The sequence below is a fragment of the Talpa europaea genome (assembly GCF_964194135.1).
Source record: "Talpa europaea genome assembly, chromosome: 3".
In the NCBI taxonomy this organism is placed as follows: Eukaryota; Metazoa; Chordata; class Mammalia; order Eulipotyphla; family Talpidae; genus Talpa; species Talpa europaea.
In genome coordinates, this window is record NC_140069.1 from 83,887,805 (window position 1) to 83,913,590 (window position 25,786).

Here is a 25,786-nt window from a genome sequence, read left to right on the forward strand (position 1 = left end):
ACTGTAAATATTCTATTATGTGGATACATGATTTACTTAATTGGTTCTCTGATGTTAGACATTTAGATTTGATAGTTTTTTTAATTATAAATAATACTTTGTACTTTAAATGTTAAGACAGTAGACTTGAAATCAGTCTTCTATTCCAGCTAGCCCATAGAAACATATTATAAAGTATATTTTTAAAAAGCAATAACTAGATTGGCAAATTCATGATAGTCTGGAAACTGATAATACTTGAGAAATGAAGAGTAATTAGGATCCCTTTGAAAAGGAAAAGCCAGGCCTCCCTGGTGGCACAAGGAGTTAAGGTGCAACCTATGAAGCTATCTATTCACAGCCACTGCAGCACGAGTTCGGTCCCTGGCTAGGGAGCAAACCACATGGCACAGCCGACTTCTCCTGACTTGCCTGCTGCTCCCCTCAGCAGTGTATTTCAGCCAATCTGCCTGTTCTGTTCCCCACACTGTCTCTAGTGAATCCTCTCACACCCCCACCTCTGATCTGTATTCCAGTTCTTGTATGCATAAATAAATAAATCTTAAAAAAAAATCAGTGCAACAGGTGAGTAAAAGAATGTACTAGCAATAGGTGGAAATGATTCATGAAACAGGCCACATCCGGATGAGATAAATACCAAAATCACAGAGGGTTGGGGCAGCTAAGAGGATAATAACTTAGGGTGCTCCAGAAGGAGCCACTTGTCTGTCTCCAGGTGAGAGCAGTGAGTATAGGAGCTTGGGTCACAGAGAAGAGGGTGCACTTGGGTGACTGACAAGGGCACAATAGGGAGAGAATTTCCAGAAGGTAGTTACTGGGTACTCACTAGATACCCGGAATGGCGTGATTACCCAGTGGCACATCTCTGACCCTTACTCTTACTGAAAACAGATAGACCTATAGTCCTCAGTAGCATGTTTGCCTTCTGTTGTGTAACCATCCCAGCCTGGGCAGGGTCATTGTTGATTCATGCAGATGAAAAGAGAATTTTGAAGCCTTCATTATCTCTAACATGTGCCTTTAATCACGGAACTGGACTCAGAGGCAAGCCAGTAGGCAGGGAGTTAGGCAGACAGCAATTGGGCCCCATAGCCCTCTTGAATCTCCCCTTTAGCATTTAGCCTCACCCTTGAACCGGGTGTCTGTATTTACACATATGTATACACCCCATGCTCTCTGGTTGAAGGCCCAAGTGCCCTGTGCTGCACTCCTGCAGAGGCAGGAAGGACACAGGGCAGGTTTTCTGACCCAGCAGACCAGGTAAAGGAGGAGTCCTGGAGCCCTCCGTGGCTTTGCAGGCTTTTATTGGGTTTTACCAGGTACACAGCAGGCAGGGGTGCTGGGGTGCCAGGGGGCTGGCAGGCCTCCCAACCCCCAGCAAGTCTTCACTCTATCTGGGCTCTCCAGCCTTCTCTCTCTCTCTCTCTCAGCTTCTGTTCTGCTTCTCTGCTTCTCCTGCTTCTCCATGACGCCGCCCTTAAAAACCCAGTCTCAGCCCAGGTGAATCCCATCTACATAGGCCCACACCCTACTGCAGGTGCCCACCATCAGGCATGCATTCAGGACTGCAGTGTTCCCTCTTCTATCCTAATGTCAGGAGGGCAGAAAAGCCTGATATTTTTTACCTTACCCTACAACTCCCAAGTGCTTTTTGCATCAGCATGATATCACTGCGGATAATGAAACCTGGGTGGGGCCACAGGTGGGGTTGTTGAGGCTGGCAGCAGAAGGCAAACAAGAGCCTGACTATCCCATGTTCCTTACACCTGACCCTTGAGTACAGCAGGCATAATAGACATACTAATAGGCCATCTGCATACAAAAGAAATCATCCACATTTGACAAGAGCCAAGAATAGGAAAGATAATGAATGAAACAAACTAAAGGCCTAACATCTCTGGAAATAGTTAACAAAGGACACAGACAGGACTTTAAATATGTAAACAAGCACTTTTGGATAAAAATAAAGCAACCAACCCAATCCGGGCAGGTTAATGAACGGTTCTAGCAGCCACATGCTCTTCGCTGTTGTTTGTAGTCGCTGCTCTCCTCCGTACACTCTACTGCTCCACCCTTAACACCGCACTACCACCACACCGCACTCTGCTGCACCACCCTTATAAATCAGTCTCTTAGCTCAGGTGTACCCACTTCAGGTGCCCGCCATCAGGTATGCATTCAGGATCACAGGGTTCCCTCATCTATCCTGATGGCGGGAGGGCAGAAAGCCTGATACCTTTTACCTTACCCTACAAATATCAAAAAAGAGAAATTAGTGCTTCACTAAGGTAGTGAATGAGACAAAAATCTCAATGGATGGGAGACATGTCAGATGAACATCCATAAAGTCAGGAATTCTGGAATAAGTACCAAGGAATTACAAATATGGAAAGGGAAAATTATTGATTGTCCTAAAGTTTCAGCATCCTTCCTGTGTAAATTCCACAAGTGTATTTAAGCCAGGGAAGGCAAATTTTAAAGGAATGGAGAGTAGAATACCCTAGGTTTGAGGAAAGTTACATGCCCTCACTTTGAAATGGATCAGAACCATACCAAACCAAACTGAATCAAATAAAACCAACCTGTCAAACCTAATCCTAAAATGTACTGAGAAAGAAGTGGGATACTAAAGTCATGACAAGGCAAGAAATTAATAAAAATTAATGTAAATTAGCCTAAATTTTAAAAAGTAATCTACCATTTTGTTTCTGCAATTTTAAGTTATTTTCACAACTTACAACATTTTAAAAAATCTTAACAGCTTTATTAGATCATTTTGTTCAAATTATTCTTCCAAAGGCAGTGAACAGAACAAGTTGATAACACTTAAGAATATCCACAAGGATATCTACAATTGCACAGAATAGCAAGTTTGATATTCTAATGAAGGTTATAAATTTACACCCCATTAAATCAGATCTTTTAAAACAAGTTGTAAAGGAAGACAGATTGTTCTTCCTGGAAACCTCCTGGAGAGAGAATTTCTTTGAAGAATATTGTTGGTATTTTAATGGAGATTGCATTAAATTTATTCAATTCTTTCTGAGACTGAAGAATTGCTTTTGATTTTGAGGTCAGTCTCTGGATTTTGTGATTTAACCTTAAAGGCAAAAAGTAGGCCAGGGGAGCTTAATTTTATTGATTGATTGATGTATTTTTTGATAATCAAACATTTTTTCCCCATAATATCCCTTGTGTCTTTTTGACCCTTTCTCCCTACCCCTCCATCTTAGTGTCAGAAACCTCACTTTATTAATAACCGCTAGTTTTTTAAATAAGTTTTTTGCTTTGTTGAATAGTCTGCAATGTTAACACCTGCTATTTGTCTTTTTTCTGACTTGCTTTAGTACATAAAATTTCCTTGAATTCCTCCCATTTTGCTGTAAGTAGCAACATTTCATCTTTCCTTAAGGTTGAATAGTATTCTGTTGTGTTGTGTGGGTATATTAAAGCTTTTTGATCTAGACCTCTCTCACTTAGGTTGTTTCCTTGTCCTATATTGTAAATAATGCTGTAGTATACACTGTACAACATAAAAAAAGTAATCTAAATATGTGTTGATTGCTAAGAAAGAGACTCTTAAACAATAATCTGGATCTACACACACACATATACATAGATATATGTAATGGAATACTGCTCAGCTATTAAAAAAATCAAAACCTTGCCATTTGTAACAAAATGGATGGAGCTGGAGGGGATTGTGCTAAGCAAAATATGTCAGAAGGAGAAAGACAAATATTAGATGATTTCACATGTGGAATATAAATACACACACATACACATCAGTTCCTCAGATAATGTTGTTTCTTTCAATGTTGTTTTGTTAAAATGTAGATGAGAAAAAGCAACCTTGGCCTATTATTTGAAGACCTGCTTTTTTAAATGTTGTTTGCTTAAAGTTGCTGTTTCCAAGATATTGATGAGGTTAAGTGAGGATTTACTGTAGATCACGTTTTCTTTATCCACTCATCTGTCGATGAACACTTAGGTTGTTTCGATACGTGGCTTTTGTGAATAATGCCATGAGTGTGGAGATATATTTCCATACTCCTTTGGCGATATATCCAGAAGTGGTCTTCTGGACTAAGTGGTTGCTCTAGTTTTAATTTCTCGAGGAAACTCTAAAATGTCAGTTTATGGTCCCCAACAGTTTATGGTCCCCTTTCCTGCATGTCCTCATCAGCATTTGTTATCTACTGTCTTTTTAATAACAGTCATTCTAGCAGGTGCAGGTTTGATTTGCATTTCCCTGAAGATAAGTGATGTTGAGCACCTTTTCATGTACCTGTTGGCCATTTCTGTTATCTTCGGAAAAATGTTTTTCAGTTCCTTTGCCAATTTTAAAAATTGGGGTCTGTTTTAATTTTTCTTTTAAATTTATTTATTTATGCATACAAGAGCTAGGGTAAAAGCCAGAGATGCGGGGGGGTGGGGGTGGGGGTAAGAGGATTCACCAGAGACAGAGTGGGGAACAGAACAAGCAGACTGATGGAAGTACACTGCTGAGGGGAGCAGCGGGCAAGACAGGAGAGGTCTGCTGCGCCATGTGGGTTGCTTCCTGGCTGGCCGGGGATCGAACTCGTGCTGCAGTGGCTGCAGATTGCTTCCTAGTGCAGTGCTTAACCCCTTGTGCCACCAGGGAGGCCTCCCGTTTTAGTTTTTCTTATTTACTGATTCCTATCTCTTTTGGCCTTAAAATTATGAGGAACTTCTCTAGCTGCCTCTCCTATCTCTATTTGGGAGTTGGTCTGCACAAGCACCGCATTGCATGATGGTGCAGTGGCTGTGCTGCTCGGCCCTGTGGTATGATGGTTATATAATGTGCTTGTCAGATTTTCTGTGTCCTGAAGGAACTAGTTAATGTTTTTCATCTAAAGTTTGGAGGAATTTCTCCTTTCTTCTTCAAAAATATTTTCAAAGCAGTTATTTTAGAGTGGACATGTGTCCTTTTTACATTCATAAAAATATGTTGGAGGGAATCTGGGAAAAATCATTATTGGACTGGTAAAGCTGGAAGATACTGGGCTTCCCTGGTGGTGCAGTGGTTGAGCGCTGGGCTGCGAAGCTGCCTGCAACCTCTGCAGCGCCGGGTTCCATCTCCGGACTCTGGGGGAGGGTCCCACATGGTGCACAGACCTCTCCTGCTGTCTGCTGCTCCCCTCAGCAGTGTACTTTGTCAGTCTGCCTGCTCTGTTCCATGCTCTGGCTCTGGTGAATTCTCTCACCGTTCCGGGCTTCTGAATGTACCCAGTGCTTGTATAAATAAATAAATAAATCTTAAAAAAAAAAAAAAGTTGGAAGATACTGTGAATGATCCACCACAGAGTGGTTGAATGTCTTGCTGAACAGCACACAGGAAAAAAAATCACATGGAGGAAGAATAAAGGCAAGGCCCATAGGAAGTATACAGAACTGGATTAGCACCCAAGAATATTATAACTCGATTTTATTTTCATAGCTACTTTGACCAACAAGAAACCTGGTCAGCCTAATTTGGAAGGTGAGGGAAAGGAAGAAAGTTTGTCTTCAAAACATAACTCACAGTTTAGCCTATTGTAAAATAAAATAAAATAAATAATCACATGGATGAATATCATATATCATTATTCTCACTGTTATTTCCTTATTCCTCTCAAGGCCTAACCACCACTATGTTTTGGCTTCCCTCTCACCTGTCATTTGCCACTCCTAGGCATTGATTGGACCTTTTCTGCTCCACGTATGCTGAATTAATTGTTTTTTAAAATTAATTTATTGGCAGAATGTTTTTCCACACTTTAATAAGAGTTTGACTCTGAAAGAAGTATTTGTTCTATGTGTTCTTTAATCCCAAAGGAAACCAGAAAATAGAGTAAACTGGAACAGAAATTAATTTTCAATTTGCAAGGATATTAACAGATTCAGTATGGTTAGAAACAATTTCCTAAAGTAAAATAACCACACTACCATTCAAGCCTTGCCATTAATGTGGTTTGTCATAATACTGAATTAAATCCATTAAAAAATATTCTGTTCCTTTAAACAAATATTTTTCCTAAGGTTAAGCAAAAGGAAAAAGTCCATCCAAGATAATAAATATTGAAGTGTTCACTATTTGTAAGGCAATGTGGTAGGCCCTGAAAAAGATATTAAAATGGGTACACCTCTGCCATTGGTGGCTGGATGTGTATCTACTCTCTCAAAAAAAGAGCCATTGCACAGACAAAAGTGTGAGGTCTATGAAGGAATAACACATATTCCCACACTCTCATTCCTTCATCACTGTAAGATGAATGAGTCACTTGACAACACGAAAGTCACAAAATCCCTGCCCTCATGGAGTCTGTATTTTAGCATGTGTGTGTGTGTGTGTGTGTGTGGCGGGTAGGGGGGAGGGTGTGTTAGAAGGGGGTAACAATAAGCAAATAAGTAAAATACATAAATGTTATAGAGAAAAATAAATCAGAGAAGGGGCCTTAAAAAGTTTTTGGCATGATGACACTGCAATTTCTAATACTGTGCAAATTCAAATATCATCAGCAATAGAACTGACACTACATCAGAAATGAGCTGAGTGAAATAAAGGTGTTAATCCCAGAGGATCTATATAGCAGAGCACTCCAAGCATAGGGACTAGCAAGTACCAAGCTCCTCAGTTGGGAACATGCCTAACCTGTTCAAAGAAGAGCAATGTGGCCAGTATGGCTGTAACTGGTTAACTAGACAGAAAGCAGTAGAACTTTTAGAGTTAAGAGGTGAAGAAACTGGCGATGAGAAGCCAATGGAGGATTTTTTGAGTATAAGTGTGACATGATCTGATTTATAAAAAAAATATGGTGTAGGTTAAATAAAAGTATCAGGCTCTTCTGCCCTCCCACCATTAGGATTGATGATGGATCCCTGAGGTCCTGAATGCATGCTTGATAGCGGGCACCTGGAGTAGGGTGTGGGCATGCATAGATGGGTACACCTGGGCCAAAAAACTGGGCATATAAGGCCAGGGCGGCAGAGGGTGGTGTGGTGTGGAGTGCGATGATGTGCGACTGTGTGTGGCTGCGAACAGTGGAGAACATGAAAACACCAACAGGTCTGCTTGAACCATTCCATACCCGGTATGGGACATTTGCATTACATATGATCATGGTTGGAATCAGGAACATAAGTTACCGTGATAGCCTATAGAGAGAGCTGATAGTGGTAGACAGGTTGGGGAGAAATGGTCAAATTCTGCATGTATTTTGTTGGTGGAAGCATCAGGATTTGCATAAAAAAGTAATGGGACAAAAGAGCAAGGCCAAGCATTTTGGAAATTGACTAGCTCTCAGAATTACCTTTTCATAAAGGTGGTGCTTTATAAATAGACTGTTTTCATCTCGGATTATTTAATCAGAATCTCCAGGAAACAATATATTTAAGACTCTTCCCTAATGAAACTTGGTTGTCAGGGGTCAAGTGAGTTACATTTAAGATGAAAATTAGGAGAACAACACTGTGCAAAGTAGATGGGTTGGTGGGCTCGTGGATGTAAACGTTAACCACTCTGAAACCTGTCAGAGAATGTAGGGATACTTTAATACAATTTAAGTGGGTTGAATTACTCTTGAAAGCTTCCTAAAGGAGGCTGATTTTTAAAAAAAAAATTATATATATATTTTTACATCATTTTTGCACAATGTATGCATTTTCATGTTGGTTATATTCCCCATACAATTCCCACCCCCTTATTTTGACCCTAATCCCTTCCCCACCCCCAGTGTTTCTCTGGTTTATAGTTGCTTGTTGATTTTGATTTTTACTTTATTATAATTAGTCATTGTCCAAGTCCCTTATTTAGGTTTTCTAAACTCCTGCTATGAGTGAGACCATCCGGTATTTTTCTTCTTCTTTTTGGCTTATTTACCTGAGCATGATCCCTTCCAGCTCCATCCATGTTGCTGCAAATTGTATGAGTTTTTCTTTTTTGAATGCTGAGTAATATTCCACCGTGTATATGTACCACATCTTCTTGATCCAGTCATCTATTTTTGGGCATTTGGTTTGTTTCCATAGCTTAGCTATTGTAAATAGTGCTGCTATAAACATAGGGGTGCAGGTGCCCTTTTGAATTAATGATTCTGTGTCCTTTGGGTAAATACCTAGGAGTGGAATATCTGGATCATACGGAAGTGCCATCTTTAGCAGGTTGAGGAATCTAAAGGAGGCTGATTTTAACTAAGGCAAGGCATGAAGATGAATGCAAAAGATGAAAGGTAGGGGCTGAGGGTGACAACTGCCCCACGCAAGATCTCTGAGCCCAAAGCTTCGATCCCTATATCCCTATAACTCGGCCTTCAGAGGTGCCTCTGCAAGCAAGACTTCCCCAAAACCACGCCCCTTCAGGGTAGGACCTGCGGGTTTCCGCCCGCCGGGGAGCCCGGGTTTCCGGAAGGTCTGGTTTTAGAGCGGACCTAACCGGATGAAGGTCTCACGTCCTCTTCCGACCTCCTTCCGGTTCACCGGCTTTTCAGTGGGGCGGGAACAAGCTGTGTCTGCGCAGGCGCGGTGCGCTCTCCACGCGCGACGCTATGCTGAGCCGGCACGTCCTGCGTGTCCGGGCCTTATACCGGCGCATCTTGGCGCTGCACCGCGTTTTGCCCCCGGACCTCAAAGCCCTTGGCGACCAGTACGTGAAGGACGAATTTAGGAGACATAAGACCGTTGCTTCTGACGAGGCCCAGCGTTTCTTGCAGGAATGGGAGGCAAGTGTCTGCCCCCCACCTCCCCTTCTTCGTCCCAGTCCTTGGGGGGGTCCCTCGAAGGTGTCCCGGTTAGTCCCTGTGAGAAGCCGCCCCCCCTGCTGCTTCCCCGACCCCGCGAAGGGCTAAACGCGGCGGCAAACCGCTCGGTTTGAATGAAGCAGCGCAAAACTGGTGAAGCGGTTCTTCCCAAAGTTAAATCCCGAGCCCCTCTTTTCTCTCCTGTGTTCTTTCGCTGGAGCAAATTGCATTATGCTGGCGTCTGCGACGCAGTTCGTCTTTGAACTCCTGCAGGAGTGTGGAGGATGGAGATTGCAAAACCTGAGTAAATCACGGGCAGGTGCTGGAAGAGCTTGCTTTACCCCCACCGCCTGATGCTTGTTCTCGCTTCTGGCGCCGTGCACGAGACAAGCACCTAATTGATTAGTGGTTTTCTCATGGCTTAGTTTTCAGACTTAGAGGCTTGTTTCTGAGAATACTCTCTTTTTAAATTTCAGTGCTTTGTTGAGTCTCAGGAGTGTTCTTAACACATCAGATAACACGGGACGGGGTGGTGGGGACTACAGCCGTTGGAGGAGAAAAATGCTGGTCAGAGTTAAGTCAAGTGAAAGTTGGTTTCTCCGGAGTCTTTGGTCACATTGCTTTGTTGCATTGCCCTGCGCCGTTGCAGTAAATCTTGAACAGACACATGCGTTAGGGATTAGCCCTTTGACCTTTCTTTTTCACTTTTATTTAAGTGAAGGAATAAGAAGTGTTGGTTTAAGAACAGAGGGAAGCGATACTTCGGTCTAAATAAAAGTTAATGGCTGAAATCTTTAGTTAGAGCAAACACGACTTTTTCCACTGAATCCCATAATTCTTAATTGTAGAATCACAGAGGTTTGAAAAAGGAAAATTATTTTCTTATCTACAACATGTACCTCAAAAATTTTTGGTGTATGTAAATGTATTTTAAAAAGCATTTTTGTAAGTTGTTAATTGCAACGAAGCTACATGATATTAAGGTGTTGGTTAAGTGACATCTTTTATACCGGTTAGTTTGTGGCTTGATAGGAAGGAGAGTCTAGCTCTGTGTTGATAAGGGTACTTTGAGAGATCCTAAATTAGGAGAACTTGGAAGCCTTTTAGGAGTAGGGAATCAATACATTGATATTAGATTGGAGGAGAGAGAAGGCATAAAAAAAGAACTGGGTAATTTATTAGTTAGGATTCTTATGTAGGCGCTGTTTGTTCTCCATATTGATCTAGCATTTGAAGTCATTTTTTTGGAATGAAGAAAAGTATTCCATGGAGCTGAGTCTTGTAATTAGTGAGTTGATTGCTGGGTAAAGGTAAATTTTAACCTAGTGATCTATTTCCCAGTAACTATTACAGTTGAAATGCTGCTCAGTCTAATTCTAGAAGTTTGTAGGCCTGTAGAATCCTGCCAAGCGAGAGCTATAGTGGTTTTTCTTTTTCAAGATGAGGGCTAGAAAAGAGTGATGATTTAGGGGAAATTTTTGACTTGGGCACTAGTGATACCAGAGAGTTCCATCAGTCAGCTTTCAAAGTCTTCCCTCACCCCCCCCTCATCTGTTCTTCAAAACATCACATTTATGATTGTGTTATACCTGAGGCTACTAGGTATGACATTTCTGTGGTTTTGTTGTTGTTGCGAGTGGTGATTATAAACTTGGCAGTAATACTCTTGAATAGTTTGATGCTTTTATTTTAACCCAATTGAGAATAACATGATTGTGACTCACAACTTGTGGCACTTACGTGGGTTTGATCTTTGGGATTTTGTCACACACTTAAAAAATTATTGAAAATGGATTGTTTATTTGTTGTAATTCAAAGGCCAAAGTTGGGTATGGTAATTGGAGAAAAGAAAGGGGCAGGATGAGGAATACTAGGGGCTTAGGATAGTTCTTAGGATAGTATTAGGATAGTTCTCTATTTCCTTCATTTGTGATCACAGAAAACTGGCAGATACTAGAGGGAGTTCTTTTGGGGAACTTTCTGTTTCAGAACCATTTGGGGGAAGGTAGGAGAAAGGTATTTCATTATCTTAAGGATAAAAATGCCACTGCATTTTACAGAGTAAATAGTGAACTTGTATAATTTCTTGTCATTTAAAAAAAGTAAGTTCAGGAAAAGAACGTTTGAAATCTCTTAGAAAGTTTGATAACTGCCTGGTAAAATAGACATTTTCAAAATTCTGACTGCTTATTTTTAAAGAACAGCAGATTTCGGTAATGCTTTCCATTTTTCTTGCTGTGCTTATCTAGGTGAAAAGAATGTCTTACACTTATTTTCTGGGAAATAAAAATAAGCATTAAAGGTTAAATAGCAAGTGAAATATGTTTGTGGTAGAATGTGAGACATAAAACACGCTGTATTCAGGACTTACTGTGAAGAGACTCCATATGTTTTTTTCTGTCCATTTCTTTGTCTGTTGTTTTTTTTTTTTTTGCCTTGTTCCTTTTGTTTTTCTTACATAGCTGCTGCTTGCTTCTGCTTTGTAGCAGACGTTTTTTGGAAAAAAACTAAAAAGCTAACATATTCTAATAGTAGTTATTGATCACTAGCCATTGCCAGGCAAAGTGATAAGCATTGTGGAACACAAAAACAATAAGTGTATTTTATTTGCACAGTCTTCAAAGTTTAGTAGAGTATAATAGGTAATTATTGCATGAAAAGTGCTGGTTAAATACCATGGGAGCAAGAAGGAAATGGAGGAAGTTGAAAGGTACTTACACTGAGGGGAGTCCTGAGCATGTGAGAGTTATAATGTTAAGAAAAAGACTTTTCCAAAAATAAAAAGTATTGGGAAAAGAAAAACAAAGCAGATTTATTATTTTTAAGTAGTTAACTTTTACAATTAATGTATTTTTAAAGTAATTTTCATTGAATTTTAAAATCATGTTTGGCGGCCTAAATTATTGGATTCTGTTCCAGTTACTAATTTTATATTTCTTGTCCTTAAAATATGGCAGCAATATCCACAGATTTGATAAATTTTCTTTTCCAGATTCTTTGAAAGAAATATTTTAGAAGTGGTTCTTTGTACTTTTCTAGTATGTTGCCTTATTTTCCTGCTTTTAGTGATGCTAAAGTTGGTCTGTGAGTACAGGTGAGGTGAGTCTGCTTCATCTACCAATCATTTACCTCATGTCTTGCCATTCATCATTTAATGAGCTCTAGTTCCTTCCCTGGGAGTTGACAAATAGTGAATTTTGATTTTTAGTTTCTTTTTGCCCCAGGAACCTCCAAAGGTATGTGAGAATTTTAGGAACATCATAAATGCAGGAGCTTTTAAATAAGTTCAATGTAATTCAACCCACTGCAAATCTTTTTAAGCTCAAATTGTCTCATTTCAGGCTAGCAGGAGCCTTCTGCTTGACTTCCATATCCCACAACCTCAAGTGTTTTTAGAATTTCCTTGCTTCTACAAAACACATTATTTTGCTTTCCATTTTCTGTTATATAGGTCCCGGATAGTTGTCACCATTTGGAATTCAGCTCTTTACTTTGGAAATACAGATTTAAATAAAGAAAAAATAATTACCAAGGAAAGAAAAAAGAAAGATAAAAAGAAAACAAATGGCAAAAGATAAAATCCAGAACAAAAAATAGAAAAGAGAATGAAAAATACTGGAAAGAGGGAAGAACATGAAGCGGTATTGATGTAAGAGACTGCGTGACTTATTTCAGGAGTTACAGTGCTGTAATTTGAACTTAGTACCTTATGTTGAAGATAGGCAGATAAAGCTAGAGAGATAGCAAGAAACAGTATATTCTAAGGATTTTAGTTTTCAATTTGAATCATTGAACCATTTTAAGCTGTGGTGAAAATGAATGAAATTATATTCTAGAAGGATAAGTTTAGAAACAATATAAAAGAGTGATTGAAGAAAAAGGCAGGATTGACGATTGAAAGAACTGTTAGGAACATGTAGTAATCCCAAATATGTATGTGATTAAAACAAGAGGTGTTTCAGAATGGAGACTATAGATTTATGTGTTTCCTTTTTCAGTTAAATGGAACTTGACTTAGTGACTGATGTAGATAACTGTAAGGTTTTGGATCATGGTACCAATAACTAGAATAGATTGTAGGAGTTACTGGTGGGGAAATGAGTTCAGTGTAGAACGTTTTGTGTTAAAAATTCTCGTGGAATAATTAAGTGGAGATGGCCTGACTTGTTTAGTACTTAGACAGATTTTGGCTAGAAGTAGAGATTTGAAATTTATTTTTGTATTTGGTGCTCCAAAGGTGTGCATGAAAGTGCCTAGCTTAGGAATAACATAGGGGAAGGTGGTCAAAGATCCATCACCAACACGGGAATTAAGAGAATGAAGTAGAAAGTAAAGTTTGGGAACCGTTGTTTTTCCCCCCTTGTATTTAGTTACGCCTACCTACTTCAGGAAGGAATATTTTTTTTCTTTTTCTTGATTGTGTTTAATTCTTCAGATTTGTGTCATCATCTAGATATCATAATGTAACATTTGCTTTTTAGTTTTATTTCACTGTATTTGTTTTAGAAAGAAGGAAGTGCTCAGATTTCATGTAACCATCCATTTGTAACTTACATGTCATATCTTTTTCTTATAATTTTTAAAATATTATTTAACACTCACATGCTTTAACATTTTTTTTTTAAAGATTTATTTATTTATTTATTTATTTATTTATACAAGCACTGGGTACAGTCAGAAGCGCGGGAGGGTGAGAGAATTCACCAGAGCCAGAGCAGGGAGCAGAGCAGGCAGAAGGACCGAAGTACACTGCTGAGGGGAGCAGCGGGCAGCAGGAGAGGTCTGTGGTGCCATGTGGGACCCTCCTCTGGTGGCCGGGGAGCAGCCGGGGATCGAACCGGTGCTGCAGAGGCTGTGGGCAGCTTCGCAACCCAGTGCTCAACCGCTGCGCCATCGGGGAGGCCCTTATAGATCATTTTGAAGTGGATCATTGGGTTAAAAAAAAGTATGCTCGAGTTGCATGTCACCTATATTTAGCGTTTCCTTAACTTTGGATAATTAGGGTTGGTTGGATATTTTTCAGTTTTTATAATTGCACTCCTGTCTTGTCTAATTTGGGGACCTCATTTTGTTGCTTTTGAACATCCTGATTTATAGTTTATAAAAGGAATTTATTACCTCTGTTCAGTAGATGAACAATACGTGTGGGGGATGCTTCCACCAAGAGGGAGGGGGTTGTTTGGGAACTTTACAGTGTATTGTTTGTTCTGCATGTTACTCAGTGCTGTATTTTGTCATGATTTGTTTAATGGTGATGTGTTACACATGTTTTCTATATTAAATTTTACCTTTAAAAAAAATCCTAGCCGTATTGTGAATCTTAACTAATAGTTTAATAAAGTGTAAAAGAGAGGGTATGAAATAATGTATCATCAGTACATAAAATGTTTCCCTTTTCCCCAGTTTTTGAAGCTGCATTCTTAGTGAAGCTTTTAAGATGTTTACTTGTATGTAGGTTTGTATATATGTGTATCCATACCTATGTTATATGCAGTCTTAAAAATTTGTTTTTGCATAGATCTAAGAAGATAAAGGATTATATGTGCATAACATTGGTTTTACTTACTATTTGAAATAAAGGTCAGAGCAATGTATGCACAAGGTCAAAAAAACTTTTTGAACTTTATTATTGATGTCATAAAATGTTCTACCAGTGCTTATAGAGGAACTAAAGGTGTTTTTAAAAATCATAATTTGATCAATCCTGTACATACTGACTTTCTACTATAATGGAGCATACAGATGTTCTTTTGTTTAAAAGATTTTCCAATTTATTTAAACTTAGATTTAAAGTAATGTGGTCACTTGATAATATGACAGTAGTCATGGTTCTAAAACAGATCAGTATGTGTTTGTAGGATGTGTGTATATGTACATGACATGCAGTCTTAAAATATTTGAAGTAAGCTTTTTATAATTTAAGAAGATAGTTATATGTGCATAATATTATTTTTCCTGTTTCTGTTGTGAAGAGTGTTTATGGTTGCTTAATAAGAACAATTAATGCATCTGAACTTTCACTTCAGTGGCATTAGAATTAACTGAAAGGAAGTTTCATGTTGCTTAAGTAAACTTTGTTAATGCACGTAAATTTTTAAAAATGTCAAAGTACTAATATATGCACATAGTTAAAAAATTAACTGATGTAGGAGAGCTTATGATTAGAAGTGATGCATTCTTTTCTATCCCTTAATTTATCTCTTCTAGTTGGAACATTTTCATTTTATATTGGATTCTTTCTTGTTTCAAATGTCTTGTGAATCTTGGATATCTGTCCCTATTTATGAATAAAGCAATATGAAACTGAAAACTGTAGGTAAGCCTGTTGATTGGAAAATTACTTTTAGGATTATAGAATCTCAGACTCTTGGATTTGTTCCCCGCTCCTAATTTCTTTCCTTACCTACTTGTTATTTGAGTTTAGTTGGTTCTGACAGCTTGGCTTTGACATTAGCTATATTCTCCTCTGTTTCTTATTGTAAACTCTCGCTTCCTTTACCCTGTTCCTTTATCCTATGCACACTCCTCTGGTGCTTTCCATCTTGAGAAATTTATTGAAATCTAGTGGTTACTAATGGCTCCATTCCTGTTCTTTTTGTCATTAGGAATAATCCTTTTAAATTATTTTCCATTTAACGAAGGTTTAGAAGGGAGAGGAAATTAGAAATATGCTCTTGTGATTTTTCTAATCTGCCATCTTGAACTGAAAATAATTCTTTCATTTTAAAAGGAAGAAACTAAGGGCAATAGAAATAAAATGACTTTTCTAGTATCATACAGCTAGTTAGGATAAAAACCTCATGAAAATCTAGTTAAGATTTTGGGGGATATTAACATTTCAAAGAAAGTAGTTTAAACTTCAGCAGTGCGAAATGATTATTGATATTTTTCCCTTCGATTTTGCTTGTTTGTCTACTATAATTTATTGTATATTTGAGTCTTCCTCTCTTTTTTTTGTGCTTCTCCAAAGGGAAAGGAAACTTCTTAATAACCTTTTAATCTTCAACACTTCTAGCACAATGTCTTATAAACAAATTTTAAACAATGCTTTATTTTTATATTATATTTTATATTTATATAGCCCAAGGTGCTAATTGCCACACATTTTTCAATGGAAATTGCTGGGATATAACTTAAACTAATGTACTAATCAAGCACAATAAACCTAGATAATCAGATTTTGGCATGAGACTCACACTGACTGAATTTATATAACACTGAAGTATAAACCAGAATGTTGATTTACTCACTTCTGTTGGTGGGGGAGTGGGAACCACTGAAGAGGGCCTCCTTTTCCAGGAATTAGAATCTCTGCATTTAAATCCAGGGAACCCTCTTTCAGATGTGCCTCAGAATTCAGAATTTTTCAGATAGAAAGTTTGACTGAATTCTGAGGACCACCCCAGTGGGATCTGGGCTAGAACTCTGTAGGCTTCAGGCCCATTTATTAATAGAACAGGATTTGCTGCCAGATAAGTTCTGAAGGTGCTTTTATTATTATTTTTTGAAACTTTTTTAACTTCAGAATTATAAGTAAGGGATTGTGGACCTCAATTATCAATTAAGCTTTCTGGGAAACTGAAATTAGTGTTTAGAAGGAAGGATGCTTGGTATTATGATAGGACATGAATAGGCATGAGAGTGATTTCACCAGGCCTCACTGTGTCTGTAATAGAAAATAGCTATTTTATGATATTTTATTGGGTCTTGCCGCTTTACTGCTCTTTTTTTCCTGGACAGTGCTGAATACGTATTTGTAAATCTGCCTCTTTTTAATTTATATTTATTTTAAACACCTTTCTGTCAGAGCATCATCATCATTAGTGTGCTAATAGATTAAGCTACCTAATTTGTCTTCTGGGTCTGAGAGAGTGCAGATATTTATTTCCCTTTGTGTGTTGATTTAATTAGTTTAATTCCCAAGGGAGGATTATACTTGACAAGGTTTTGCTCTTTTATTTTATTTTTATTTTATTTTATTATTTTTTTTAATAGAGACATGTATTATTTATTTATTTGTTTGTTTTGTTTATACATGTACTGGGTACAGTCAGAAGCGCGGGAGGGTGAGAGAATTCACTAGAGCCAGAGCGGGGAGCAGAGCAGGCAGAAGGACCGAAGGACACTGCTGAGGGGAGCAGCGGGCGGCAGGAGAGGTCTGCGCGCCATGTGGGACCCTCCTCCGGTGGCCGGGGAGCAGCCGGGGATCGAACCTGCGCCGCAGAGGCCACGGGCCACTTCGCAACCCAGCGCTCAACCGCTGAGCCACCGGGGAGGCCCAAGTTTTTGCTCTTCTAAATCAGTAAAACTTCATGCATTTCTAAAGTAAATTACATTTTGATCTCTCAGCTGGCAAGCACTAAAGTGTGTGTACTTTATTTGAATCAATTTAAAAAAAATGGTTTCTTTTCCTTCAAAAGCATTTTATCATTTATAAACATACCAAAAAAAAAAAAAAAGGAAGCATGGTATGTTTAAATAGCAAAGGTTTCTGGGCTCTGATGCAATGACTCTTCACTTTGCTGAGATGAAGAGGTTCTACAGTTTGCCTCAAAACTATCCCCTTGAATTAAAAAAAAATCTATACACTTCTCATAGTAACTTACCCCCTTCGGGAGCTAAGATGTGAGCAGATGGCTTAGCAAATACACACATTAGGCACAAAGGCAACTACAACAGCAGCAGCATCAGTGGGTATATTTCTCAGTTTAACCTGAACTATAACCTCTTCATAAGGCATTTTGTTTCCCATCTAATGCTCCATATATGGGTTGTGTGTATTACTTATTCATTTTATAAGCTATACATATGTACAATTGGCTATTGAAAATTTATAACCAGGGCCTCTCCTGGTGGCGCAGGCAGTTGAGCACAGCACTGTGAAGCTGTCCACTGCCTCTGCAGTGCCAGTTCAATCCTGGCGAGGGTTCCACATGGTGCAGGAGACCTCTTCTGTTGCACCCGGTGCTCCCCTCAGCAGTGTATTTCATCAGTCTGCCTGTTCTGTTCCCCGCTGTCTCTGGTGAATGCTCTCACCCTTCTGTGAATCTGGCCTGTACCCTGGTTCTTGTATAAATAAATCTTTAAAAAAAAATGAAAAGAAAATTTATAACCAATAATATAGTTGATGCCAATTAAGAATGCCATGGAGATCTGTAAATGCTTTTATCAGGCTAAAAACAAAATGCAGAGTGAAGAAAACTTCCTATAAATGTTTGGCAATATATACAACTTTGATACAGTTTCAGGGTGCTCATAATACCTTTGGGCTCTGTCATGTAAATCACATTAAATTTCTAGGACACTTGTAGAAACTGGGAGAGGACCCTGTTCTAGTTTTGTAATAAAATCAGCTGAGAGCAGACACCCTATCAGAGATGTATCATGGGGTTTTGGAGTTAATGTGGAGATAGATGCTCACTTTTATTTCTCTGTCCTTCCTGCTTTTCTCAAACTCTTCCTCCTCGGGTCCCTCCTCCTCCCTCTGGTATCCTCTTCATCTTCCTCCTTTGCTTTCAGGCACCAAGTGTCTGCTTTGCCTTGTCAGTTTTTCTGAAGTTGGTTAAATTCTTTTCATTTTTGTCCTTCAGCTTCACTATCTTATTGTAAGGCTGTTTTTTTTTTTTTTTTTTTTTTCATCTGATTGATTATTCCACATCTAGTTGGTCTTCAGTGGAGATGCCAGTGTTGTGGATGTGAACTTGCAGTGCACCTACACAGAACAGGAAGAAGTCCTCCTTTTGGGGGCATTAGGTGCCTTCTGGCTTCACTTGGATAGTCCAGAATGCTTCATTTCCAGATCATCATATTTGGAATAAAGTTCCTTTCCTGGACATTATCTTCTACACCTCAGAGTACTTCTTAGAAAATGTCAAAGGAAAACACAACCAAATCTGCTGATGGGGATCTCTGGATTTCTCTTCTTTTGTACTTCCAGATTGCCTTCACTGAAGGCAAAGCAGACTCTGCTCTTCGTTTTCTCCAATCACCTTTAGCCATGTTGACTCTGCTGTTTTGTTAATCTCTGCATATACTTGTAGAGAAGAACTGAGTGGTTTCATAACTATGAGGATGGTTATAAAAGCATGTATTTAAGAACTATTTAAAGTAATACATTTCATGGGCCTCCCTGGTGGCGCAAGGGGTTAAGACGCAACCAAGAAGCTGTCTGCAGCTACTGTAGCACGAGTTTGATCCCCAGCCAGGGAGCAACCCACATGGCGCAGCAGACCTCTCCTGACTCACCTGCTGCTCCCCTCAGCAGTGTATTTCAGTCAGTCTGCCTGTTCTGTTCCCTGATCTGTTTCTGGTGATTCCTCTCCCCCCTCCCCCCCAACCCGGCCTGTATCCCACTCTTGTATGCATAAATAAATAAGTCTTTAAAAAAATACATTTAACATATTAGTGTCGATTGGTAGATTTGTTAAGCTATTGGGACAAAAATTTTAAAATAGTAGTTTTTTTCTGTCCCCAGCATTACCACAAAAAGAGTTTTTGAAGCTTTATACTTCTATAACTACTTTTATACACTATCTTTCTGAATAGTTGTTTATAAATTGATTTGGGGGGAAATTTATATTAAGTATTCTTGAAAACTTACTATTTAAATAATTTCTTTTGTGAATCCCTTTGTGAAGTGAATAATCAGCCTATAATTTGTTTCTTTTGTAAACCTGCATTTGCATAAATCAAATTTGTTTTAATAGGTATGTCTACAATGTCGATTCATGTGTCTAAAAAGAAGAAAATTTAATTTCTGTTTGATGTGAAGAACAAATTCAGATTTGGCATTTTTGATAAGTGAGACATACCAGATCATTTTAGTTCTATTCTTCTCAACTAAATGTTATCAAAATATGCTCTATACCCTAATTAAGGAGGTGGCAAGAGTTCATATATTAAGGTTGAACTACACTATATTTTAAGCTATTTTTTCTTAAATAGAACAGAGCTAATGTGGAGTTAAGCAAAGTTTAAAAAGTTACTTAGTAATCATCTTTTCCTTCTTGAAAGCACAGTGAATCCCAAATCTTAAAGAATAATAATTAAAACTTTTACTTTATCTTCATCTATACTTATAGAAGTTGATGTATATGGTGCTTTTCACTATAAAATGTTTGTTAACTTCTTTAAGTTGGATGATAACCCGGCAATTTATGATAATTCATACCCCTTGGTACTGAAATATTAACCAGAGTTAGCCACAAACATCCATTTAATCCATACTATAGCACAGATATGGAAAGTCCATTTTTTAAAGATTTATTTATGCATATAAGAACTGGGGTATAGGCCAGAGATGCGGGGGGTGAGAGGACCTACCAGAGACAGAGTGGGGAACAGAACAGGCAGACTGACTGAAATACACTGCTGAGGGGAGCAGGGGGTGAGACAGGGAGGTCTGCTGTGCCATGTGGGTTGCTTCCTGGCCAGCAGGGGATCGAACTCTTTCTGCAGAGGCTGCGGATTGCGGTGCTTAACCCCTTGCGCCACCAGGGAGGCCCCCAAATATGGAAGGTTTATAATGAAAAAATAAAATGCAATTGCCATTGTGTAATCTTTTAAGTGCACTGTAGTTAGACTTTATGCAGGGCTGTGTGGGAGCTAACTACTATTTATTACATTGTTATTCAGGAAAAATATGTACAAATTAAAGCAGAGTGCTTTGGGAATTTGGCCCCATCTCTCAGATCTTTTGCACAGCCTATTGGATAGAAAGTCAAGAATCCCTTCATGATTTAGCATGGGGATTGTTAGAGTCCATGTAAGTAAAGCCTTTCCTTGATAACTGAGGAAGAAGTCAGTGGGCTAGGGAACCCTTGAAAATGTTCTGGAATATAGGAAAACACCTCTTTTGATATAAATAAACTCAGCCATTTGTCCATGGCATTGACTTGGTTTAGTGTCAGGGATGATTCAGAGGATGTTGTTAGGGTCAAAAACTGGAAAGGAGGAAAAGAATCAGGAGCAGAAATTTCACAAACAAGTTCAAGGTGAGACATGGAGAAATTGTTCCAAATACAGGCCATGAACTCTATCTGACTCGAATATATTTTTTGCTATCTTATATGTTGATACCTGTCATATATCATATCTTCTGGTTACACTGAAGTGAGCCTTGTTCTCAGAATGTGGTCTCACGTTGTTTTGGCTTTCACTGTTCAGTTGGCTTAAATGTTTTCTATATGGCAAAATTCTATAGTGAAGAGTTTGATCATACTATGCCAAGAAGGACTACACAGAAGCCACCAGAGTTTGTTTATTCATTCAGTGCTTACTAGTTCTTAGGAGATACAGAGATTAATACATATCAGGGACTAGACAGAGTTACTCTGAGAAATTTCTAAGTTTGCTACAAGTCTGCGTAGGATGGAATGAGAGCAACTGTTTATAATAGTAGAGAGTGCTTCTCTCTTGACAGTGGAGCATACAATGCGGGGGCGGGGGGCACACTTCTGTTTTCCTTAGCCATTGAATTTATGATCAAGTCAGTTCTTTACCCATTGGATTTATGCTGTTACTTGTATCCCTTCATTTAAGTCCATTTCATTGTATTCTGTACATCTTCATATTCTTGAGTTTTTTTTAAATCACCTTATAGATGATCCCATTTTAAATTGTAAGCTAAAACTCTTTAATCATTATCTGACATCGAGTAACATACAGCCACTTACTGTGTGACTTTGGGAATTTGATTAACCACTCTAAACCTATTTCTTTGTCAGTAAAATGAGCATACCAGCAGTACTTACCTTTAAGGTTAAGGATTAAATAAGATAATATATTCAGTGTCACCTTGCACATAGTAATGTTCAATAAGTATTAGCTATTTAAGTCCTACTTTGGGGGTATGAAGGTGATTGATAGGAAGGTGCCAAGATTTCCAGGTAAGGGCTTTGAGATTTCTAAAAGCAAATTTTGTAGTTTTTTTTCATTTTTCCTCTTTTATCTTCCCATATCTAATCAGTTGCCAAATCCTGTTGATTGTTTATTTTTACTGTATCAGATCTGACCTTTTGTCTCCATTCTTACTGCTATTACTGCTCAATGTTTATAGAAGATTAATAATCTTGCTTTTCTTTTAGCTGTCAGTTTTGATCAGATGATTGCCTTTGTCAAAACTGTCACTGTTTTCCCATTGACTTCTCTTTAACCTGGAGTTCAAAACTCTGACTTGAATATATTTTTTGCTATCTTATATGTTGTTACCTGTCATATATCGTATCTTCTAGTTACATGGAAGTGAGCCTTGTTCTCAGAGTGTGGTCTCATGTTGTTTTGGCTTTCACTGTTCAGTTGGCTAAAATGTTTTCTATATGGCCAAATTCTAAAACAAGACAGCTCCAGTCCTTTGCTATCAGTGCTTTCTTAATTTTCCAGTAAGAAGCAAAACTCTTTCAATTTCCTACATTGTTTTTGGTATTTAATACTTTCTACATTGTGTTAGTTATTTGTGTACATGTGTTTTAGTAATTGTAGTAGGTGGTAAATTCCTTGAGGACATAAACCATGTTTTACAACTATCTTTGTATACTTTAAAGTTCCAAGGATAGTCTCTTGCTTATAATAAATATTCAGTAAATCTCCACCCTCCCCCAAGAAAAATGAGTGATTAATTTTTGAATGAAGATTAAGCATACTTATGCCCATGGCTGGATAAAAAAAAAATAAATTTTCAAATAGTCTTCTTTATAAAGATTAATAGTTTATACAGACTTCTACCCTTATTATGGGGTTTTAAAATTATATTTCAGAAGTATGTGAAAGTTTAGTATTATATATATACTTCACTGGGTACTAGGCTTATTCCAAGCATTTTAATTTTAGGTCTTTATCTAGATATTCTGTTAAGTCATCAGGCATATGGATGCAGTTATGGCTGGTTCAGTGGTTCTTTTTACTCTGTAGCTATTAATAAGCTTTTGGTCTTTATAAAACTTGGATCAGGCCATCTGTGGTTCCTAATTATTCTGGACAAGTTAAAGTAGCTTAATGTTCATATTTCTTCCATTTTTAATAGTTTTTTTTAAGTGCCTGATGTGGGGTGAGATAAGGAGTAAGGAATTTAAGATGAACTGGGAGAGACTTAGAAAAACTGTAATTGCTAAGTTGAGTGTCCGTTCTGGCGTTTCTTTAAGCTACAAATGAATAACATCTTCTCTCAGGAAGAACACGGAAGCTAGGAACAATTGCACATGATAATTTTCACTAATGTCCTCAAGAATATTTACCTTGTTCACAGTTAGATTCACCTTTTCTAATACTGGGAAGAGAATAATGTAGTCAGGTCATTCTTTTGTGAGTGTAATTTCAAAAATTTCCACACGGTGGCAGTAGATCCTCATATCTGGAAAGGCAAAGATAAGAAAACTATCTGAAATATTATTTCTTATATATCAACTAGTAATTTTCATGTTTGTATTCTCTGATATATAGTTCCCATTTAAAATATTTTCACTAATTTAAAATTTTTTTTCCTATAATATACAATTTAAGTCCATTTTTTGAAGCTGTCATTCATTTCTCCTGAATAGTGTTTTATTTAAATAATGCCTTTTTTTCTTTGTAAGTCAATTTAGGGTAAATTTAGTGCATTTATTTTTTATTTGCAGATGTATGAAACCCAGTATACAGACTTTATTTTAAACATTAAAAAATTGATTCAACAGTCTTTTATGTTAACTTGCCTAGTGTTTTTAATGGCCATCTTATGCTCTTTTACTGTTTTGATTTTTGCCTCCTTTCTTTACTCTTGTCAGGGCTTCTCTGAAATTTTTCTTTAGTTTAAGAAATTCATTAACTCAGTAAATATTAAATGCTTACCATGGTTTAGTGGCTTAGGCACTGATAATTCATAGTGATTTTTAAAAAAGACTCACCAGATACAGTATTTATTTTCTAGAGATCACAAACTTGCAAAGCAGATAGTCAGCAAACATGAGATTATGTTTGGGTAAATGTTTTTTTTTAAAACTACATATTCATAAAAAAATTAAAATATGTAACTTCTGCATTGTTACAGTATTAATTCTGAAACTATGAATTATATAATGATCATCTGAAAAAGGTCAAAATAAAGTTTAGAAATTTTGTAAAAATTGAAGTAGGCCAGTACTTTGAGTACTAGATTTTAGATTATCTAATTAAGAAAAGGGAAGGGAGGGCCTCTCTGGTGGCACAGGGGTTAAAATCTTAGAGCTGTCAAGCTATCACCAACCACTGAGGCATGAGTTCAGTCAGTGCTGGGCCAGGGAGCTACCCACATGACACAGCAGACCTCTCCTGTCTCACCCTCTGCTCCCCTCAGCAGTGTACTTCAGTAGATCTGCCTGTTCTGCTCCCCACTCTGTCTCTGCTGAATCCTCTTACCCACTGCCCCCACCTCTGGCCTACGCCTCAGTTCTTATATGCATAAATAAATAAAAATCTTTTTTAAAATAAAAAGGGGAAGGAAGAATAACATTTTTAAATTTTTGCCAGTAACATTCTAACACTGTTCAGTATGTAAATAGATACTTTGATCTTAATTATTAGTAATTTGATTGCTTAGCCTCTGGTCAAACACTGGTATACTGGCCCACCCTGGTGGCACAGGGGGTTAGGCAATGCACTATGAAGCAGTCCACAGCCTCCGCAGCATGAATTCGATCCCCAGCTGGCCTGGGAGAAACCCACGTGGCGCAGCAGACCTCTCCTGTCTCTCCCGCTGCTCCCCTCAGCAGTGTACTTCGGTCAGTCCGTGCCTCTTCTGCTGCCCACTCTGTCTCTGGTGGATCCTCTTACCCTCTTGCAGCTCTGGCCTGTACCCCAGCTCTTGTGTGCATAAATAAATAAATCTTAAAAAAAAAACCTGGTATACTTTTGGAAGTGAAAGAGATAGTAAAATAAAATCATACGAAACATAAATATACATCTATATCTGAAATGTGCATTTATTGTCTTATAAATTTGGTTATTTAATAGAACTATAAAATAGTACTTTTAAAAAAACTTATATAATATAAAAATTACATGTATCTGTTTACATTATTGAAAAAGCCTTTGATAAATGATTATGTGAACATTACGAGAAGAACATAAATAGAAAAATTACTGTTGGAGCGTAATACCCTTTTTTTCAACCAGTTTTGTCTGTAATACTTGGTCAATTTTTTGTGAATATAGTTTTTGTCATATGGTTTTTATTATTTTAATTTTTTTCTTAAAATTGCATGCTTTATCACAGTTGCATTTTATGATTTAAAGACTTTTGAATTGTTGACTCCTTTAATTGCAAAAATCATCCATCTATAGGTACTGAGATATAAAAAATCAGGGAATATTCTGCTCACTGGCGAATATTGTCAGATCTGTATTTTTAGTATTGGTGTGTGTAAATTTAAGTCCAAATATTTTTATAGGTTTTTTTTTTTTTTTTTTTTTTTGTCTCCAGTTAGAGTAGCTTAGTAAGACAAAGCTTGTCAGGTCAATTGTCTTTATTTGTGAATATTTTGAATGATTTTTCCAGATTCAGATGCTCTAAAATCATAGGCCTTTTAAATTTTCCTCCATATTGGCATTGCACACGCACTTACACACACACACACAGCTATAAATAGGAACGCCTTCAAAAAAATCTTCCTAGAAGTTCAGATAGGTAAGTATAGCATTTCAAAATTAAATGCCATACTTAATTTTGTATGCGTGTATACCATTTGTGGTCTTAAAAATTGTTTTCTTTTTTGTTTTAGTAGCTGTAAATTTCAGAACCTTAGTGTGTGAAGTTGGTTTTGGAAAGGTGTTGGGTTGGGAGAGTGGAGTCATTGGGTTACCTCTAGGAAAAGTTTCACCGGAGCTCCCCTTTCAGGAGCACTGTCCTTTCAACTCTATTCTTTCTCCACAGACAGAGGCGTTATATCTAAAAGGGCAGGTTTGTTATAAAAGGGAGAGAAGGGGAAGGAATGCTTGCACAGACACAGCAAGCAGAAAGAACTGCTTCAAGAGGAACAAGTTTTTTAAAATTTCCTATTCTTAACCTTCATCATAGGCTTTGTTGCTGCTGCTGCTGT

The 25,786-nt window shown here is 37.8% G+C and overlaps 1 protein-coding gene across 1 annotated transcript in view; it reads left to right on the plus strand.

Annotated features, from left to right (window-relative positions):
• Positions 1 to 8,546: 8,546 nt before the first annotated feature.
• The window catches only part of SDHAF3 (succinate dehydrogenase complex assembly factor 3), a gene marked incomplete at both ends in the record, with an annotated part of 55,797 nt that continues 38,557 nt past the window's right edge, over positions 8,547 to 25,786 (plus strand). The window contains one exon of the mRNA XM_084230582.1: positions 8,547 to 8,720. Coding sequence (XP_084086708.1) covers positions 8,547 to 8,720 — 174 coding nt within the window. The remainder of the gene's footprint in view (positions 8,721 to 25,786) is intronic.